The sequence below is a fragment of the Alligator sinensis genome, unplaced genomic scaffold (genome assembly GCF_000455745.1).
Source record: "Alligator sinensis unplaced genomic scaffold, ASM45574v1 scaffold895_3, whole genome shotgun sequence".
Taxonomy (NCBI): Eukaryota; Metazoa; Chordata; order Crocodylia; family Alligatoridae; genus Alligator; species Alligator sinensis.
In genome coordinates this window covers 69,240-87,359 of record NW_005842210.1, presented here as the reverse complement: position 1 = coordinate 87,359, position 18,120 = coordinate 69,240, and the positions used below count along the sequence as shown (strand labels likewise).

At 43.3% G+C, this 18,120-nt stretch overlaps 1 protein-coding gene across 2 annotated transcripts in view; it reads left to right on the top strand.

Annotated features, from left to right (window-relative positions):
- Nucleotides 1-18,120, top strand: part of COL14A1 (collagen type XIV alpha 1 chain) — a 179,582-nt gene that overhangs the window by 136,302 nt on the left and 25,160 nt on the right. For both annotated transcript variants that reach the window (XM_006026800.2, XM_025207819.1), the window contains one exon: nucleotides 12,822-12,875. In XM_006026800.2, the coding sequence (XP_006026862.1) occupies nucleotides 12,822-12,875 (54 nt within the window). The remainder of the gene's footprint in view (nucleotides 1-12,821; nucleotides 12,876-18,120) is intronic.

The following is an 18,120-nucleotide window of genomic DNA, read 5'->3' as shown; positions in this document are numbered from 1 at the left end:
CCAGATGCATTGAATTTTTTTATCTGGTTTCACTTTTTGAAGGTATTGGTAAATTTTCCCCGGCCACAAAGATAGAGAGGTTACAATACTTTTTGTAATTGCAAAGAAACCATGGAGCTTCCTCTTTACTCTTCTTGGCATTAAGATGAGAGCCAAGTATATAAGAATCTGCACAATGATGATCATCTTTGAACATTAGGTATGTGATTAATTTAAAGCAAGTGAATAGTTCTTCTCAAGTTAATATAGTATTTGGAGCCATTGATAGTTTCTTTCTGAAATTAAGAAATAAATAGAATGTAAAAAGATAAAGATTTATGATGAGTTATGCTCCATTCAAAAGCAACATTTTGAGCTAGCTGGTTCCAAGTTTACAATTGAATTGTAAGCCAAGCATGAGATCAGAAATGTTACTGTGCTGTATGGAAAAACCAAGCATCAGACAAATCTCCTTGTCTTTAAACCTTTTCTAAGTTTGTTATTTTTCCTGTCTTGTCTGCTACATCTCTCTCTTTCTTTCTAATACTTCCTTTTTTTATTGCCTGCTAGCATTTGACTGTCTATATAGGTATTTTCATCCATACATATCTTTATGGTTCAGCTCCAGCTTCAGCACTGAAGAGATGATGTGTGGCCATTTGCATTCTTGCTGTCATGTTGTCTAACCTCATTCAAAGTTTCTCTTTGAAAACCTCTACTAATTAAACCCCAGTGCATCATCCATAATAAACTATTTGTTAATTCAGTACACTAAACATGTACTTTGTGCAGGTTAAATACACAAAGCAAATCCAGGGGATGGGGGTAGTGATGGTTCTTAGTATTGGTAGGACCTGTAACACATTGATGACTGTGTTACAGGTTCTCCCTGCATCCAGTCCTTACAAGGTGTACATCTGGTAGAAAGCCTTGGCTTGCACTGTTAGCTGTTTTTGAGTTTAGTAGTAGAGGTCCTCGGCTCTGTGAGCCAACAGTTCAAATCTGGATTAGTGCTCCCATCTGGAGAACTGAACTGGTTTTAGTGTGGAAAATTTTTGAGGAAAAAAGATGGGGCAGACAAAGGCTTTGATTAAGTCAGGGACAAGCATGTGACTCATACTGGAGACAGCACCTGTATGTATATTAAGGATGGGAAACTAAATCAATTAGCACACTTCTTTGCTATGTTCAGTGTGTTCTGGTATTGATCAAAAGAACTAGGTGGGTCATTCATTTCTCACAGAATTTGGCCTAGTATTTGCTTAGAATTTATGCTGTTATCACAATTTCTATGGCAACATACAGTCATGTTATATACGCAGAATGGTAGGCTATGTTCTCCATTCTGTTACACTCGTTCTATGGTGATGTAACTCCATTTATTTTCATATTATACAGTAGTTTTATGTTGACCTAAGGGCAGTGATTGCAGGACACAATGTATTTTTAAGGGGAAGCTAGTTTGCAATGGAGTAAGCTGCATTTCTAAGACATTTGCAAGAATGGGAAAGGGGAATTGAAAACTCGCTGTGAAATGAATTGTTTTTCTGTCTAACGTTCTCTTTGTCAGGCTTCATTCTGTAAGACAAGCTCTCTAGAAATTTTACAGCCATGAATATAAAGCAAATATTTTATTAGAATGGAGGCTTTCCATGTTATTCTTAACTTCTGATTAGCATTTATTATTCACTGAAATATTTTAGGCATAATAGCCCCAGTTCAGCAAAGCTCTTGAGTGTGTGCCTAAATCTCATTGACTTTAATAGAAGTTAAGCACATGCTGTAGTCCTTTCTTGAATATAGACTAATATAATGATGTTTTCAAAATATCCCTGAACTCAGATCTTTTTGTTCTTCTTCTGGTTGCAGATTATCAAGGTTACTTCCTTTGTTCCTTTCTGCTTTGTCTTAATTTCTGATATTTAGGATTTCAAATTTTTATTGCAATCAGCTGATGAGGGTCTATTTGCTTTTCTTTTGTAGCTTTTTAAAATTTGTTAGCTCAGTACAAAGTCTAAAACTTTTCTTTTACATGCTGATAATTTTTATCTAGTCTATTTATCTAAATAATTGGGGGTTCTTTTACAACTACGTCTAATAATCTAGGAATGTCCTTTCCACTAATGTTCTAATGGCTAATTCTAGTAATGTCCCTCCCACTAATACCTTTTAGTGTTTATTTCAAAATGAACAAATCAAAGTATAACCCAACCAGGTGCATAGAATTAAAAAGGAAATCAGTTTCATAACAGATTGCCCATGCTATGAAATAAAAATGCGATGCAATTTAAATGCAATTTAAAGGTTGAAAGAATCAAAGTCTATTTTCTGCTAATAAAGCAATCTCTCTAAGTAGCCATAACAGTATTTTTAAACAGTCTGGTACCTGGATTAAAGCTAGATTTCAAATTCATAGTAAGACCTGCCTCCCTTTCCTGTCATAGGCTTCCTGATATACAAGGAAGAAATAAAGAAGCTGGGAAAAGAGAAATGCTTTTGGCTTGCTTTAGTGCTAGTGATGTGGCACATTTGAAAGTATTTAAGAATCTCTCCGTCCTCCACCCACCCACCCACACACAAGTTTGTGATGACTTTCTCTAGACACAGCTCAAAAAGTGAAAGTTGGACCGTTCAAGGCAGTGAGGTTGCACTGAGATCATGGTGCTCTTTAGCCCTGGCATCCCTTTTAGCTGCATCTGTCCGGTCTCCAGTTAGATTCCCCTGCCCTTTCACTTCCTCCAGTGAAGAACTGGATTTTGACTGGCCCTTGCTGAGATGTTCAGGCAAAGAGTGAAAAGAAGTTTCCTTTCCCATGCCCCCCCAAGGCCTCCACACAAGAACCAATCACACTGAGTACCCATTGTCTCCTGAGAGACACAAGCCACTTTAGGGAGCACAGATGTGGATTGTGCCTGTGTTGTGCCCCCAGCTTCCCCATCCCATTTGGACTCTTACCACCCTCTGTTTTTGTGTCCTGGTCCCCTCTTCCCTAGTTGTTTTCCCACAGCCTCTTTTTTCCTCCAAATGAGATTCCTCTTGTGCACCAGACTTCTCCTGAGCAGAGGCAAGATAGACATGTTCTTCCCAGGTCCCGAATCCAAGAAGATTTAGCAGGCAGGCAGGTAGTCTTAGAAAAAATCCTGCATTCAGTTCTCCATATCTCTGCTAAGCTTCAGGGGCCATTTGTAGATGACACTTTAAAGAGGGTTTAAAGCGAGTTAAATGCCTTTTGCACCACTTTAATGGCATTGCTGTTTGCACATTCGGTGGTGTATTGCACATTAATTGCAACCCCTGTAGCACATTTGGCAGTGTAATGTGCCTTAAATGACTTTGGGGTGCAGCAAATGACTTTGAGGCACTGTAAAGTAAAACACCCCCAAGGAGTTTTAGTTTCCTACCCTACAGCTGCAGAGGGAAGCACTGGGCTCTGTATGGGTCTGTGCAGCCCAGCAGCAGCCTGGGAAGGCAGGCTCCACAGAAGGAAAAAAAAAAAGTGGTGAGCCTGATCATTTTTTATTTCCTGGAGCCTGCCTAAGCTGCACGGGGGTCCGGTGCTTCCATCTGCGGCTGTGGTGCCCCTCAGGACTGCCCAAGCTGGGTGTCTGTGGGCAGGTGCCGCCGGGGGGGGGCCACCACTGCCACAGAGGAAAGCACCAGCCTCCCCCCTCCACCCGCAGCTCAGGGAACATTTCACCCTTGCCACTAGAGAGGTAGGTAAGGATTAGGCTCCAACATGGGTGTACACAACACAGGGGTTTACTTTGTCCTAAATTGAAGTGGTGTTTTTAAAAAACCATCACTTCAATTTAGGGAAAATTAAACCCCCGTGTCGTCCAGAAACAGCCAGGGAGCATAGGAAGTATGTGCATAGCTGTAGTAGGAGATCAGAAACATGTGGGAGACTGAGCGTCTGAGTCTTTACTCTTCTTGCCAGTGTTAGCTTAGCTGCCAGGTGCATTTCACTGAGAGTTCAGTTTTATTCTGGGCCCCGGTCCAGGATGGCACGCCCTTCTGTTTCCTCCCCTCCCTGCTCAGCTCCATGGGTGAACAGGAGGAGAAGGCAGCTGTGAAACAGAAAGAGACCAAACTGATACAGAAAGTATATTCATTTTCATTTTTGGCAGTATCTTATAACCAATGGAGGAAATCTTTCAAGCGATTAGCAAGGCACATCACAGAAGGCCTTCTGAATTTTGAACTCCAGGGGATAAATGCAGAGCAACCTGCTATCTGTTAGCTATCAGAGGAGCTAACACATCTCTTTTACTTTTAGTAAGACAAAGGAGGCAAAAAATCTAAGTTGCCATTACTGTGTTCAAGTGCTGTGAAGCAGAATGAGTCTATTTGGCTCCCACTACTGGCTTTCCAAACATCACCCACCAACACAGTGAATGAAGGTGTGTGTTGAGTAGCAAAGGATTCCAAAAATCACTTCTGTGGTCTTTTCCTGAGTTAGAAATGCTTTGGTGTGGTCCAAGAACAACACCGAGTCTTTTGTGAACTGCCTTGCAGCTCCATGTGGACACTACTGAGTTATTTTATACTTTTTTTAGTGAGTTAGCTGGTTAGTTATATATTCTGCCACAGAATCATTGAATTGGCACAAGGGTTAAATCATTAAAAACAAATTCCTTGCAGTTGGTTGAGTTTGGGAGGAAAAAAACATTTTTTTTAGAGCTTTTTATCAAGTAAAAATCATAGCTGAAGCTCTCATCTAATAATTGCATGCTGGCTGTGGAACTTAGTTTGTTGTTAGGTCTGTGCGAAGCTTCAGTCGCTGATCCAATTCAGTAGAGATTTAGCCTGATTCGGTGGCCAAATCTCCAAATTCAAATTGAATCAGAGGACCCTTTAATCTCTCTGAATCGAATCAGAACCCTCTGAATCAATTTGCAGAGATTTGGAAAGATTCAATGATTTGGATGTAGACACAGCTTTAAATGTTTTTTCTACATACCTCAAGGCAGCTCGTGAATGCTGAGATGCTGGGGTCATGGAGGTCCCACAGGAGCATAGTGGGGGGTCCCCAGTGCGCTTGACAGCAGACCCGGAAGTGGACCAGAATCACTTCCAGTCCATTTCTGGGTCTGCTCCACACCTACCCCCCCCCCACTTAGTGACTGGGGCCTTCTGGGTCTGGGGGGACACCCAGGGTTCACCCCAGGCTGATCACTGAGCTAGAGGAGCGTGAAACTTGGTGGTGGACCTGGAAGTGGACCAGAAGCACTTCCGGTCCACTTTCGGGTTCACTGCCAAGCACACGGGGGGGCCCTCCGCAGTCCTGTGGGACACTCCATCTGCCCCCCCAGTGGACAGTGATCCAAATCAATGAATCAAATCATTGTCCCCAATTTGGGCTGAATCTGAATAGAATATGGCCCGTTTCGCACACCCCTATGTATTGTCCTTATTCAGACAAGCCTGCTTGAATTCGTGTATCCATTCTTATTGCCACACCCATTTTTCTGACCAACTCTACAGTTTTGTAGAAGTGGTTTTATAGGAATACGTACTGCAAGATTGGGTTCATTCACTTCAGTGGGAGCTTTGCCTGTATGGAAGACTCCATGGTTGGTCTTTGCAGTGAAACTCACCCTCCTGCAGAGGACAAAATGAAGTATGAGCACCACTTAAACTGAAGGAGTGAGAACATGGCTGTATTGACTCCAACACAACTAGAAATTCACCCAAATATTAAGCAAGTTCTAAATGCATTTACGTCTTGTGAAATACATTCCTCCTCTGGGTGAAGGCAGTCCCTGTTGTCATGTTCCTCCAGATACATGGCTGATACTTACCCAATAAACAAATCAGGAGAAGGATATGCCATGAACTAAAGAATCACTGGCCTTCAAACCTAATCTGCTTCATTTAGGAGAGTTTTAAAATTCAGGTATTTGGTTTGGGCTTATCTTTCTTATATGCACTCAATGTTGTGGCATATTGCTCTTGAATATACAAGGGATCAAAATTCAGCAACTGAATATAACCACATGCTTCCAGGTAGTTCCAAACTATATGGAGCAGGGGTTAAGCTTTCAAAAAGGCCTCAGTAAAATAGACAATATATAATGTCCCAATGTTCCATGGTTTTGAATACCACACTATGAGCCCACACAATGCTTCATTCACCTCTGTAGTGTGCAGACCAAAAATAATGGTGCAAGCAGCCAGAAGAAATAATTTTCCATTCTTTCCACCAATTAATTCCAGTAAACTCCTTCCCAAATTAAATATGTTCAAAATTAATCTAAAATACCTATCTGCCATCAGAGAATCTGAAAAACATTATCTGTGAACCCTCGTGGTAATGTAAACAAAAGATTGGTCTTTTACTAGTAGCTTGGTACAAGAAAGTTTTGTTTGACTCAATATATTAATGACAGTTTTGACACCTAACAAATATAGTAGGAGACAATTTTAAATAGCCAAGAGGTACAGAAACAGTGCCAAGAGAAATGCACCCAGAAGTTTTCAAGGGGACATTCTCCAGCTGCCAAAAGTAAGAAGTACTGCTCGGCAGGAAAGAAATCATGAGGTTTAATATTAAAGCCTCGTATTCAAAGAAGTATCATTTTTCAGCTTACTGTGTAGCCCTGTGGGGTCAGGCCAACTCTCAGGATCTCAATATTGAACTGTTAGACAGGAGGGTGTGACACAATTACACATGTACAAACACACAAATCAGTTAGGTGCGTACACACACACACTACCAGCTCAGGCACATACACATCAAACCAGCCTAGGCACACGCATACCTATCACCAATTCAAGCACATACACTATCCACCCCAAAAGTTAGACACAGATCACTAATTTGTATATCATGCACACAATGCCATATATATATATATATATATATATATATATAAATACACACACACACTCTCACACTAGCAGCTCAGATACACACGTTCAAAATAACTAGCTTAGGTTCATGCACACCTATCACCAGTTTAAGCCCATACATGCTATACACACCAAATTTAGACAGAATCAGTTACCAGTTACCAACACCTGCACATCCAATACACATACATGGATTACTAATTCATATACCACACACACACAATGATATCTATATGTGTATATATATGTGTATTCACACACATACCACCCACCTACACATACACACAAGTGAGTTCCTAAGTTAGGTGTTGTGATGTGTATGTATGTATGTGCTTGGTGTACTTGGGATACCTGGGGAAAGGTTACGGTAAGAAAGTAGAAGTGTAGGGAGTTAAAGTTGCTGGGAGTGAAAGTCACCAGGACTGGGATTAGAACCAGTAGACTAGAGGGGCCTGGGCTGAAGAACTGAGGCTCGGGGGTAACTTTAGATTAATTGATCTTAATTGATTAAAAGACAACACCCAAAGCCTACAGAACAGGGGAGTGATGCCAGCACAGAGCCTGGGACTGGAGCCAGAGCTACGGGGGAGCTGAAAAAGTGGGGAGAGGAAAAATGGGACTAAGGGAAAGTGTGGGTGTTAAAGAGGGGCTCTGGATGTGGTGAGCCAGAGGATGGCTCTGGGGCAACTAGAAAAGTTGCAGGGAGCGGCAGTAGAGACTGAAAGGCGGCAGGGGCAATGGGAAAGCAGAGTAAGGCAGCCGAAAGTCACAGGGAAAAGGTAGTAGGAATTGAGAGATTGGGAAACTAGTGGGTGGCGTCTTATTGGTTCCCTTGCACCCACCCCCACCCCCACACCCACACACACACACAATGGCAGCAGGGGTTAGAGAGGCTTGGTGCAGGGGCTGAAATCCACTGAAGTCCAGAAGGAGAGAGAGGCAGAGAGAGAGTCCAAATTGTAGGAGGAGGTGTGCAGGTAATATCTACCTATCCAGGCTGGAAAGGGGTCCTTGTCCAGTAAGTATTGTCCAGAGGGGAGTCGCCGGCATGGCCTCTGGGTGGATAGGTGCTGGTCCGGATGGAGAGAGTGTCCCACTGGGTCTGTCTTCACTGCCCCTTTTTATAGGGGCAGACCTTGTGTGACCCTAGTGACAGGTGGCATGCCCAGGCAAGGGTCAGCCCCTGGCATACTAAGCATGTGTGCTCCATGCAGGGATGTGCGGTTTTGGATGTCTGTAATGGTGAGAGTTGCTGGTTCTGCAGGGTCTTTTGTCTTTCAAATGCTGCGTTCTTGTCTCTGTTCCTGGGTGAGGTTGGTTCCTGGATGAATCAATGCGAGGTGATGGCCCAGTTGTTACAGGCCATTCAGTAGAGGACTGCTATCATTGTATTTCAATCATTCCCAATCACTCTCATGCATCCGGGAACCAGTTTATGTGGGAGGGGTACGTGACTCATACAGTTGCAACATGGGATGCCCAGGCAGAGGACACAAGATGGAGGCTTGACATATAAAATGGAAACTTGACATGATTTGGTTCGCTTACAAACACAAGCCTAAACCATACAATATCCATATGAAACAATAAAAATCAATATCAAAATGATAATAAAAATAATCAAAATGTTAAAGCTTATCCTACATCTGAGCTCACTTATACTTAGCTATAGGGAATAGAGAGGGAGAGAAAAAGTCAGAAATGGTTGGGGAAGGGGAGGGAAAGCATTTAAAAATAAATAAATAAAAAGAAAAACTGGGTTTTTGCTACAACTGGTGGTTCCTGCCATATTACTAAATAGAACAAAAAATGAAATTGTGGCATCTTTTGATTCACTAGTGTAGTGGACTGTCTATGGCAAGGATGTCAAATGTATAGGCCATGGGTCAGATCCAACCTGCAGAGCTATGTCACCTGGGTCATGGAGCCCCTGGACAAGCCAGGAATGCAGAGCCAGGAAAGGCAAGGATGTAGCCCACCACTGAAATCTAGGATACAAAGGCCCATTGCACATGAGCTTCAACAGCATGTCCATCCTATTTTTAATACTGGAAAGCAAACTGCTTGTGTGCATCCAGAACCACTGGACTAGATGACCTCCTGAGGTCCCTTCCAACCCTAATTTTCTATTATTCAGTTATTCTGTTTTTAAAAAATAGGTTGATGTAGACCAGGGGTGGGCAGTTGTTCAGCTGGAGGACCACTTAATGAATTTTGGTGAGCTACAAAGGGCCTCAGTAGTAGCCCTGCTCCTTGACAGGTGCCCTACACTCTGGCCACCATCTTGGAACCAGAAGTCCTGCCCCCTAACCCCTGACCTTTGCCACCAGAAGTCCCTCCCCTTGCCCCTGTAAGTACTCCTTTTGAGGAGAGTTGTCATCTTGGAACCGGAAAACCCCCCCACAAATCAGATACTAAAAATCAAACATCTGCTATAAAGTATTTTAATTTTAATTCAAAAAATATTTTTGTCCTGATTTATGTGTTTGCATAGTGTATATAAAGGTGATTACATAATAGCTCAAAAATAAAGTCTTACTCTTGTATATTGTGTGTGAAGGGGGTGTGGGGGAGTGTCTGGGATGTGGTTGGGGGAGTGGGTGGATGTGTATAGTGGGGTGGGGGGTATGTGGTGTGGGGTGTATATGTGAGTAGGTGTGTGGGGGGCTTGTGAGGGGGTGTAGCTGTGTGTGTGGGAGGGTATAGGGTATGTTGGGAGGTGCGGGGGTGTATATGTGAGAGGATTGTGGGTGTGTGGGAAGGGTGTGGGCGTGTGAGGTTTGTGGGGTGATGGAGCATGGAGGGACCCCCACATGGCCCCTCCATGGCACTTACCCCTGCTGGTGGCAGTGGCAGCAGCAAGTGGCAGATCCTCAAGGTTTTCGTGGCCCATGTAGTTCTGAGAGCTGCATGGCTCCAGGCAGTTCTGAGAGCTGCACATGGCAACGATCAGAGCCAGGCCAGCCCACCTGTATTGCACAGGGCTCATGTGCAGCTCCCATAACTCACATGTCACCGGGGGGAAGCCCCACGTGATGGAACTGACTTCTATCCCTGCTCTCTGCCATCATGTGCAACTCATGGGACTCTGGGAAGCAAGGATTGAGGCTCCCTGCCATTTCTAGCAGAGTTTTGTGATATGCACGTGGTGGCAGGGAACAGGGAAGGCAGCTGGCTCCATCATGTGTGACTTCCTCCTGTTGGTGCATGGGTCCCAGGAGCTGCATGTGAGCCCTGTGTGATAGAGGCAGGCTGGCCTGGCTGTGTTCCTTGCCACCATGTGCAGCTCCTGGAACTGGTTGGAGCTGTGTGCTGCCCAGCAGCTGTGCCTGCATGGGCCATGAACACTTGGGCCCACTGTTTGCTGCTGCTGCTGCTGCTGTCGGTGGTAGCGGGGCTATGCACCATGGGGGAGGCCATCCAGGGGCCTCCCTCACCCCACAAACACCCACACCCTGCTCACTCGAGCTCTGTACTCAAACCACTCAGCTTAGCGTGGGCTTCAGGCTCCATGCTCCCACTAGCTCCAGCCCCATGCTCTACACTCCTACCCAGCTCCAGCTTCCCTACCTGCTGCCTGGAGTGAGTGCTGCAGGAAGAACACAACAAGGAGTCACTGGAGGCTAGGGAAGCCAAGCAGGTCCCCCTGGTGGCAGTACCAGTGCTGCCTGGAAGCTTTATGTGCTGGCCTTCACTGGGGCCTTCCCACAGAGGAAGGTGGGAGTGAAGTGTGCTACCAGGCTGGGCAGGTTATAATTAATTTGTGGGCGCCCACAGGCTGGTTGAAATTGCCTGATGGGTTGGATCTGGCCTATGGGCTGCATTTTGCCCACCCCTGATGTAGACTGACATTTATTTCAGTCCTTATCATTCCTTTTAATCATTACTCCTTATTAAAGTGAGGAATCTGAAATTAATTTTGAAACTTAAGGAATCATCTGAATATACTGTGCAATGGGAAAATGTTTTCCAGCATAGTCTAGATATAGCATATTTAGTCGAATACAAAATTACCCTGAATATAAGATGAACCCCCAATAATTATATTTTATATATGGAAAAAACTATAAATTTGTTACAGAATCTAAGTATTGGAGGATTGTCTTCAATAACCTCCCTTGCAGGGAAACCAGTGTCGAGGGGGGGGGGGGGGGTCAGGTGGCCCCCTTGCCCTCTCCCCACCCACTTCCTCCCCCAACCTTACTGCCCCCCTGTTACCTTCCACTCCCACTTGCAGCTTCCTACAGACTCTTCCCCTCCCTCCACCTTACTGTCAGACACTGCTCAGCACAGCACAGCACAGAGAAGCTTTGCCCTGGCCATGCAGCAGTGTTGGTGCTGCTGATTGGCTGTGCAGGCCATGCAGCAGTGTCAGCATTGTTGATTGGCTAGGCAGGGGAAGGAATTTCCAAGTCCTCCATGCCTGGGAGAGACCCCAGTCCAAACTGGAGTAGAGCTGTGCCTGACAGTACGGGAGAAGGAAAGGGGTGGGTGGGAAGGTGCAGGAGCCTGCTGTGGGTCTGACTGGGTTTGACCTGGGCTCAGGGCCAGAGTCAGAACTACAGCAGCTGCCTGCTCCTCCCCTCTGGTTTGTATGTGATTGGGGGGGAACATCTTATAAGGTAAATATGGTATTGTATGACATACATTTTTTATCGCCTTAACACCTTTATAATGAAGTAGAAAAGCCTTTTCAGTTGCACAGAGATAACAGAATTTTTAAACCAATTCTTTACGCTATATGAAAGCAATTTGGAATCACAGCTTTCAAACGATATATAAAGCATTACATCTGGTAATTCATGATATATCCATTACTAAATGATGGTATCATTAATGTTGCTGAAAATCCAGAAATAAAAATAAACAGATATGCTTTTTTATAGTAAGATACAATGTTTTCTAACTTTAAAGGTTTAAAAAATGTTGGGGGGAGACATACAAATAAAATGTTTTCAGAACCAGAGAATTTATGAAATATTGGTACAGAACCAGTGATCAGAACAATAGATTCCAACATCTAATTTAATTTGTTATTAAGAAATGTATTTATGAACAACCAGGTGATAGCCTCAGATTTGTAGTATTCTAATGAAAAATATGTTTTTTATATGCATAAATTACCTTTCATTTTCTACATCATTTCTTTATTTCTCATAAGCAGTTTGCTTTCCAGTTGGGAGTTATCTTTAGTCACTGGCTCTGATTCAGGAAGGTTCCTAAGCACATGTGTAACTTAACCTGCTTCAGCTTTTGAACCCTCAGAATGGTTAAGCACTGAGACTATTACCTAGAGTGGCTGTAGAATCTCAATCACTGGAAGTTTTTAAGTGTAGAGTAGATAACGATTATTTGGGGTGATTTATGCTCAGATGATCCTGCCTTGAGTATGAGGTTGGAGTAGATGATCTTTCAAGTTCCCTTCCTATTTTATATGATTCCAGTGCATGAATATTACCTTTGAAGTCTCATCACGCAGCTTCCTAAATCAGGGCCTCTGTGATGTCCAGTAAAGTTGTTCATTATTTGGGGATAATGAAACTTTCTATCCAATTCACTCATGCATTATGGAGTCAGTGAAGTTGCTCATGTTCATAACAGCTACCCCTGTAAGGGTTAGTAGCTTTGGGATCCATTTCATATAATGCTGTCTCATGGATTTTGAACAAACTTTCTTGTCCACCTAATTATAGAAACATTATGGGTGAAATTCACATGGGCACAGAGCACTGACAACAGTGGTGTGTCACATCCTCCCACGTAAAGAGTATATTGAGATTCTAGAGAACCTTGACTTGTGTGTAGCATGTCGTGACTTTGCACAATGGGTAAATTCACCCCTATAGGGGTGTATGCTTTATAAGAACAAAAATCTTCCTTTAATAATAAAGTAACAAGTCAATTGCCTTCTAAAATAAAATTAAGCAGAGTTGACAAGTGTAATTTCTAAGAACTGGCTTGATTAATTTGTGTATATTTCTCTTACCTAGGGCCTGCCTGGCAAAGATGGACCCATGGGATCACAAGGTCCTCCTGGGCCAGTGGTAAGTACTGGCCATGTGAATGTGGGATTTATTACCATATGTGTCAAAAGGTCTCTTCAGAGTGTCAGTATCAGTATTTGCTAGGGTTAAGTAGCTAGTTGCCCTCAAGGAAAGGTTTTTGATTAATCCCAGGGTTGTTAGAGAACTGATTATGCTATGCCAGTGGTTTCAGTTCTTTCATTGAGGGAAGATGACCCTTTTGGCAACAGGAGATGGAGTTCCTCAATGAAATCTACCAGTTTTTGCTGATTGAAACAGCTGCATTACATAAGACGGCTTATACCTCTTAGCCTTGAAATGAGACCTAAAATCTATTATTGTAAGAAATTCCAATCTGGACTTGTTTGCTGAAGTGAGTGATGATCAGAGTTCGTTGACCTTGGTTGTGCAGCTGAACGTATGTGAAATGCATTCAAACATTTCAGAAAATAATCAAGAAATAACATAGAAATATGTTATTTCTCCCCAGAAATACTCCTTTTGGGGGGTGCGGGGGATTGCCATCTTAGAACCTGAAAAAAACCAAATCATACATTAAAAGTCCAACACCTACTATAACATTTTAATTTTATTATGAAAAATATTTTGTCCTGATTTGTGTTTGCATAGTGAATATAGAGGTGATTGCATAATCACCTCATAATAGCCCCACGTGGAAGCTGCACACTGTCCAGGCTGGGCCCTTCTGCCCACAAGGGTGGGAGTGAGGTGCAATAGGGTACGTTTGGAGTTGTGTGTACACGTGGGCGCCTCGCTCTCACCCTTGTGGGCAGAAGGGCTGGGTAGGGCATAATTTGTTGGTGGGCATGGCACAACTTGTTGGTGGGTACTGTGGGCCAGATGAAAGTGCTTGGTGGGCCGGATCCAGCCTGCAAGCCATATTTTGCCCGCCTCTGCCCTAAAAGCTCTCTCTTTCTAAGCTTTTCCTTAGGTTTACATTCCTGAGATTTCTGATGCTTCTGCACTGACTTTTATGTCAGGTGTTTTCAGGTGATTTTGATGTTCTTAGCCTTTGTTTGTTATATCAGTGCCCTGGAAAACACTTTAGATAATGTGTTTATCTACTTCCCTATCTTGCATTTACACTGTGTGATGCAAGTCCCTATCTTGAATTTATTCTAATCCTCAAGCAGGGGTTTTCTTTTGTTCTGGGTATCACTACATTAGGGGGCATTTAATTATTCTCTTATTTACCCTAAATGGAAGGAAGCTATCATACTCAACAACTCTAGTCAAGATGGTGTGATTTCCCAACCCATAAATATTCTCTAGAAACCAGATTCTGGCCGCCTTACTTATATTGGACATGTAGGTCACATGACATCAGTGAACCTGGTGCCAGGCTTGATAGTCGATATTCACATTGAGGAGGACTGAAGATCTGTTAGTATTTAAGAGTCATTCTGTAAATGGATGGAGAGCAGTGCAGGAGTTTCTACATCACTGGGGGCAAAGGTCCAAGCTAGAACCTAGGGCCTTCTCTTCAGGGCATATCTTTTATTGGACCAACATCATGGCCACAACCACACTCAACACTCCTTCTCCAGGGAGCCGCAGTCTTCCAGCTTGCCTTTATTTAATTTTAATTTTTTTTGGGGGGGGGTCCCACCTCTCTCCCTCTCTCTCTCTCTCCTGGCTGTCCACAGGGGCAATTTAAAAAGAAACCCCAGGGAGGATACTGGATAAAGCCTAACCTGTGCTTGGTACCTTTGACCCCCAATGACATAAAATCTGGTATCTAAAGCACTACATTGGGAAGTGAGAGAGACAAATTCAAATCACCCCCCCTCTATATGAAGGGAACTTAGAACCTCTGTTTCTTAAATGAGTACATTGACTACTCAGCTACTGGGACTAAAAGGCCCCTCCCTTCTGTGTGGGCCGGGAGCGGTCCGAGGCCCTCAGGGGCCTGTGCGTGGCGGGCTGTGGCCAGCAGCCCGGACACACCGGGTCGGGGAATGCAGGCTGGTGGGCTAGAATTAGGCACGGACGCTTAGCGGTTGATTAAAGATTATTTTACTTACACTGAAGATGGTCGCGGTGCAGGCAGGAAAACTTGCTTGGGTTGCGGTTACAGACAGAAAAGAAGAGAGGCGGACAAGAGTTCCTTCCACGCGAACCTCTAGCCCAATCCGGTTGAAGGCTCTAAACACGCGAGCCCGTCGCGTCAACCGAAGAAAACAACTCGAAGCAGAGAGATCTGGATACACTCACACGAAGTTTGCTAGGCTCCGTGGAACTTGCGCACAGGGAAGGGGTTCGTCAAGGGATCGTTCGGCGACGGGGAGAGGCCGGAGGTTGATCAGACCCCTATAGCCTGCGCTGGGTTCGATAGGCTCCGCAGCGCTTAGAGATCTTCACGAGACGTGAAGTTCTCCTCCTCCAGATGGTTGTGGAGTCCTCCCTTGCGGGGTTCTCCTCGGAGTTCTCCAACTTGGGCGGAAACCACTCAAGCCTCTTATACGGCTAGCAAGTCAATCACTAGCCGCCACGTGGGAATAATTTAGAACTGGCCAATAGTGGGACACAAATTTGCATGCGGGTGGCGGGAACTCCTTTGTACCGTGCATTTCTCTTTGCAACTAAGAAATGCACCCTGCAAAGAAAGCTCCTAGTGGCGGGAAATAATTTAGCGGTGCCGAAGCGCACACAAACAAAATCACACCCTTGGGTTGTGACACCTTCCTCCTTTTCTCTGATGTCTAGCTGGTTTCTAGCTGGCTTCCTTTTCCTGACTTACATGCACTTACTGATCCAAGATGGATATGCTTACATAACTGTGAAGCTGCCTAGCTAGTGCATAACCTTCTATGTTTGATCAGGCTATGTGTGTATGTCTATGAGGCTACAGGTCAGGAATTGCAACCAAAAAGGCCACTTACACAGCTAGAAAACTGCTATTAAAGAACACCAGGGCTAAGTATGGACAGTGAAAAAAGCGCAGAGCTGAATCAGTTCAATCTTCATAGGTTAGTCTAAGCTGTGTAGATTGAACCGATAAGCAAGTGGACAGACATTCACTTTTGATTCCAGAAATGCAGCCACATGCCTGCAGTGGCCCAGGCCAGAAGCCAGGGGATAGTGGAGCAAGCTTCTCTACTTGGCTGGAGCAGACAGCTTGGGCCAAAACTAACCCACCCACCCTGCAAGGAGGGGTTTACAGGGCAGGTGCAAGGCATCCTGGGATACTGGGGGATTGCGAGTTAACTTGAATCTGGAGGGGATCTGCAACAGAAGTTCAATAAACTGATTTAACCTAAATCAGTTAAATGTGATACTACATCCATCCATGTTTCTTAAACCAGTTTTGGCCATTTTGAAAGCAGTTTATGTGCACTGAACTTCTGTTGTGTTACAAATTTGAAGTGGTTTCCAGTCACTTATACTGGCTCATGTGTAATTTCTGTCCCTAGCCAAACTGAAATAGGATTCTATCAGTGCATGTTTTGCTAATTAAAGGCTTATGACATCAAAAAAAAATGCAGTCTCATTTTTAACACCCTTTAACAACACAGTTATATTTTAACAAACTTTGCAGTAGCAGGAAGACGTTGGCTTCCATGGTCCCCCTACTTTACCTGTGGCAGGTTAAGGTGTTACATCTTGTGATTATGTTGGGGTTGACCTGTGTAAGTTTTTCTGATGGGTTTGACAGTGGATTTGCATAGGATGGTTTGCATAGAGAGGATCCTACCTCATGTAGTGTGTTGGATCAGATTACCTAAGGAGGTCCCTTCTACCCCTGCTTTTCTATGGCTCTATGAGTTAAAGTACTATAATACTTTACTAGCAATGGTCAGAACAAGGAAATAATATATTATCTATATACTACCTAAAAAATTAAAATATTTAGAATATATAAACCCACCTACAACTTCCCGGTTTTTATTCTTCATATTTTGACTGTGAGCTAGTATCATTACTACTTCTGGGTCCTACAGGAGAAAAAAACACAGTTAAAATGACCACAAAAGTTTTATTAAGATTGACAAAAGCAAGAAAACTGTGACTTAAAACTCCTATTATAGCAACTCAAAGGTTCCTCCTGGAATTCATTTAAGTATTTCACTTTTATAAAAATGAAAAGACTCCTAAGATGTGAGAAAAGTATGTTGATTAGATTGTCTCCGTGTCAGTTTATCAGTCAGTTGGCTAGAACTGGCTATAGACCATACCCGGTCCTTACAGAGTAGGCAGGAGTCCATATGAGAATCCATGAGTAAAGAGAATGTGGTACATTAAGGTGAACTTAACCCATTTGGGAAGTAAGAACTTGGGACTCTCATATGAATATAAATCTTCTAAGTTCCAAGAAAGTCCCTGCATGGTAAATCAGATGTGGTTACACTGTATATAGAGAGGTATGGTGAGGCCTGAGTACGTATGGAAAGGGATAAATCATCCACTGCTGTAGATCCCTACCCTATCCAGACCAGCAGATTGCCTTGGCTTGTGCACTGCATCCCCACATCTGCTCACCATTCTGAAGGGAACATTCCTCCTCGTCTGCAGCAGCTGGCCTGGCTGTTCAACACCACTTGACCCTGAGATCTTCCAGTCCATACGCTGATTCAGGCTTGTAGAATGAGGCCTTTTATTACTTAGTCAAATGATGTAATTGCACATTGAAAAAGAATGTGTTTGTTGTAGCTGGATAGCGATAAAACTAAAGAGCATAAATCTAGATAGCATAAATCTAAATAAATTAATACTGCTTAGTGCTTACCTAGTGCTTTATATATTCAAAGCACTTGTTGACTTTAGCTAACTATTAGATTAATGAATATACATCACTGTGAAAAGTTTGTCTAGAATTACAATGCTATTTTTTGTTCTCCCTCCCATAGAGTGTCCAAAATGTGCATAATAATAGATTGAGTTTGTATTTCAACTCCACGAGGCACTGAAGAGTGACTCAATCAGTGGCAGCCTTAATTCATTTGTTGAGTGAGTCAATTCACTGATCTTAGTGATGATGACTAATCTGGATCTATATTGTCTATATTTCAGTGGTGGTTTAAAAAGAAAGAAGGGAAACAAACACCTATTGTGTTTGCTCCTTCTGTTGTGGTCATCAAATTGGTTGTGTGGGACCTGAGTTAAATTCAGCCCCAAGGTCAAAGAATTCTAATCATGTGCTTACTTTCTGTGTAGACCTCTTGGTTTTAAAATTTCAAGGGTACCACTGGGCAACTACTGTAGCTGAGATTCAAACTCTATCATGCACAAAAATTTTGTTCCATCA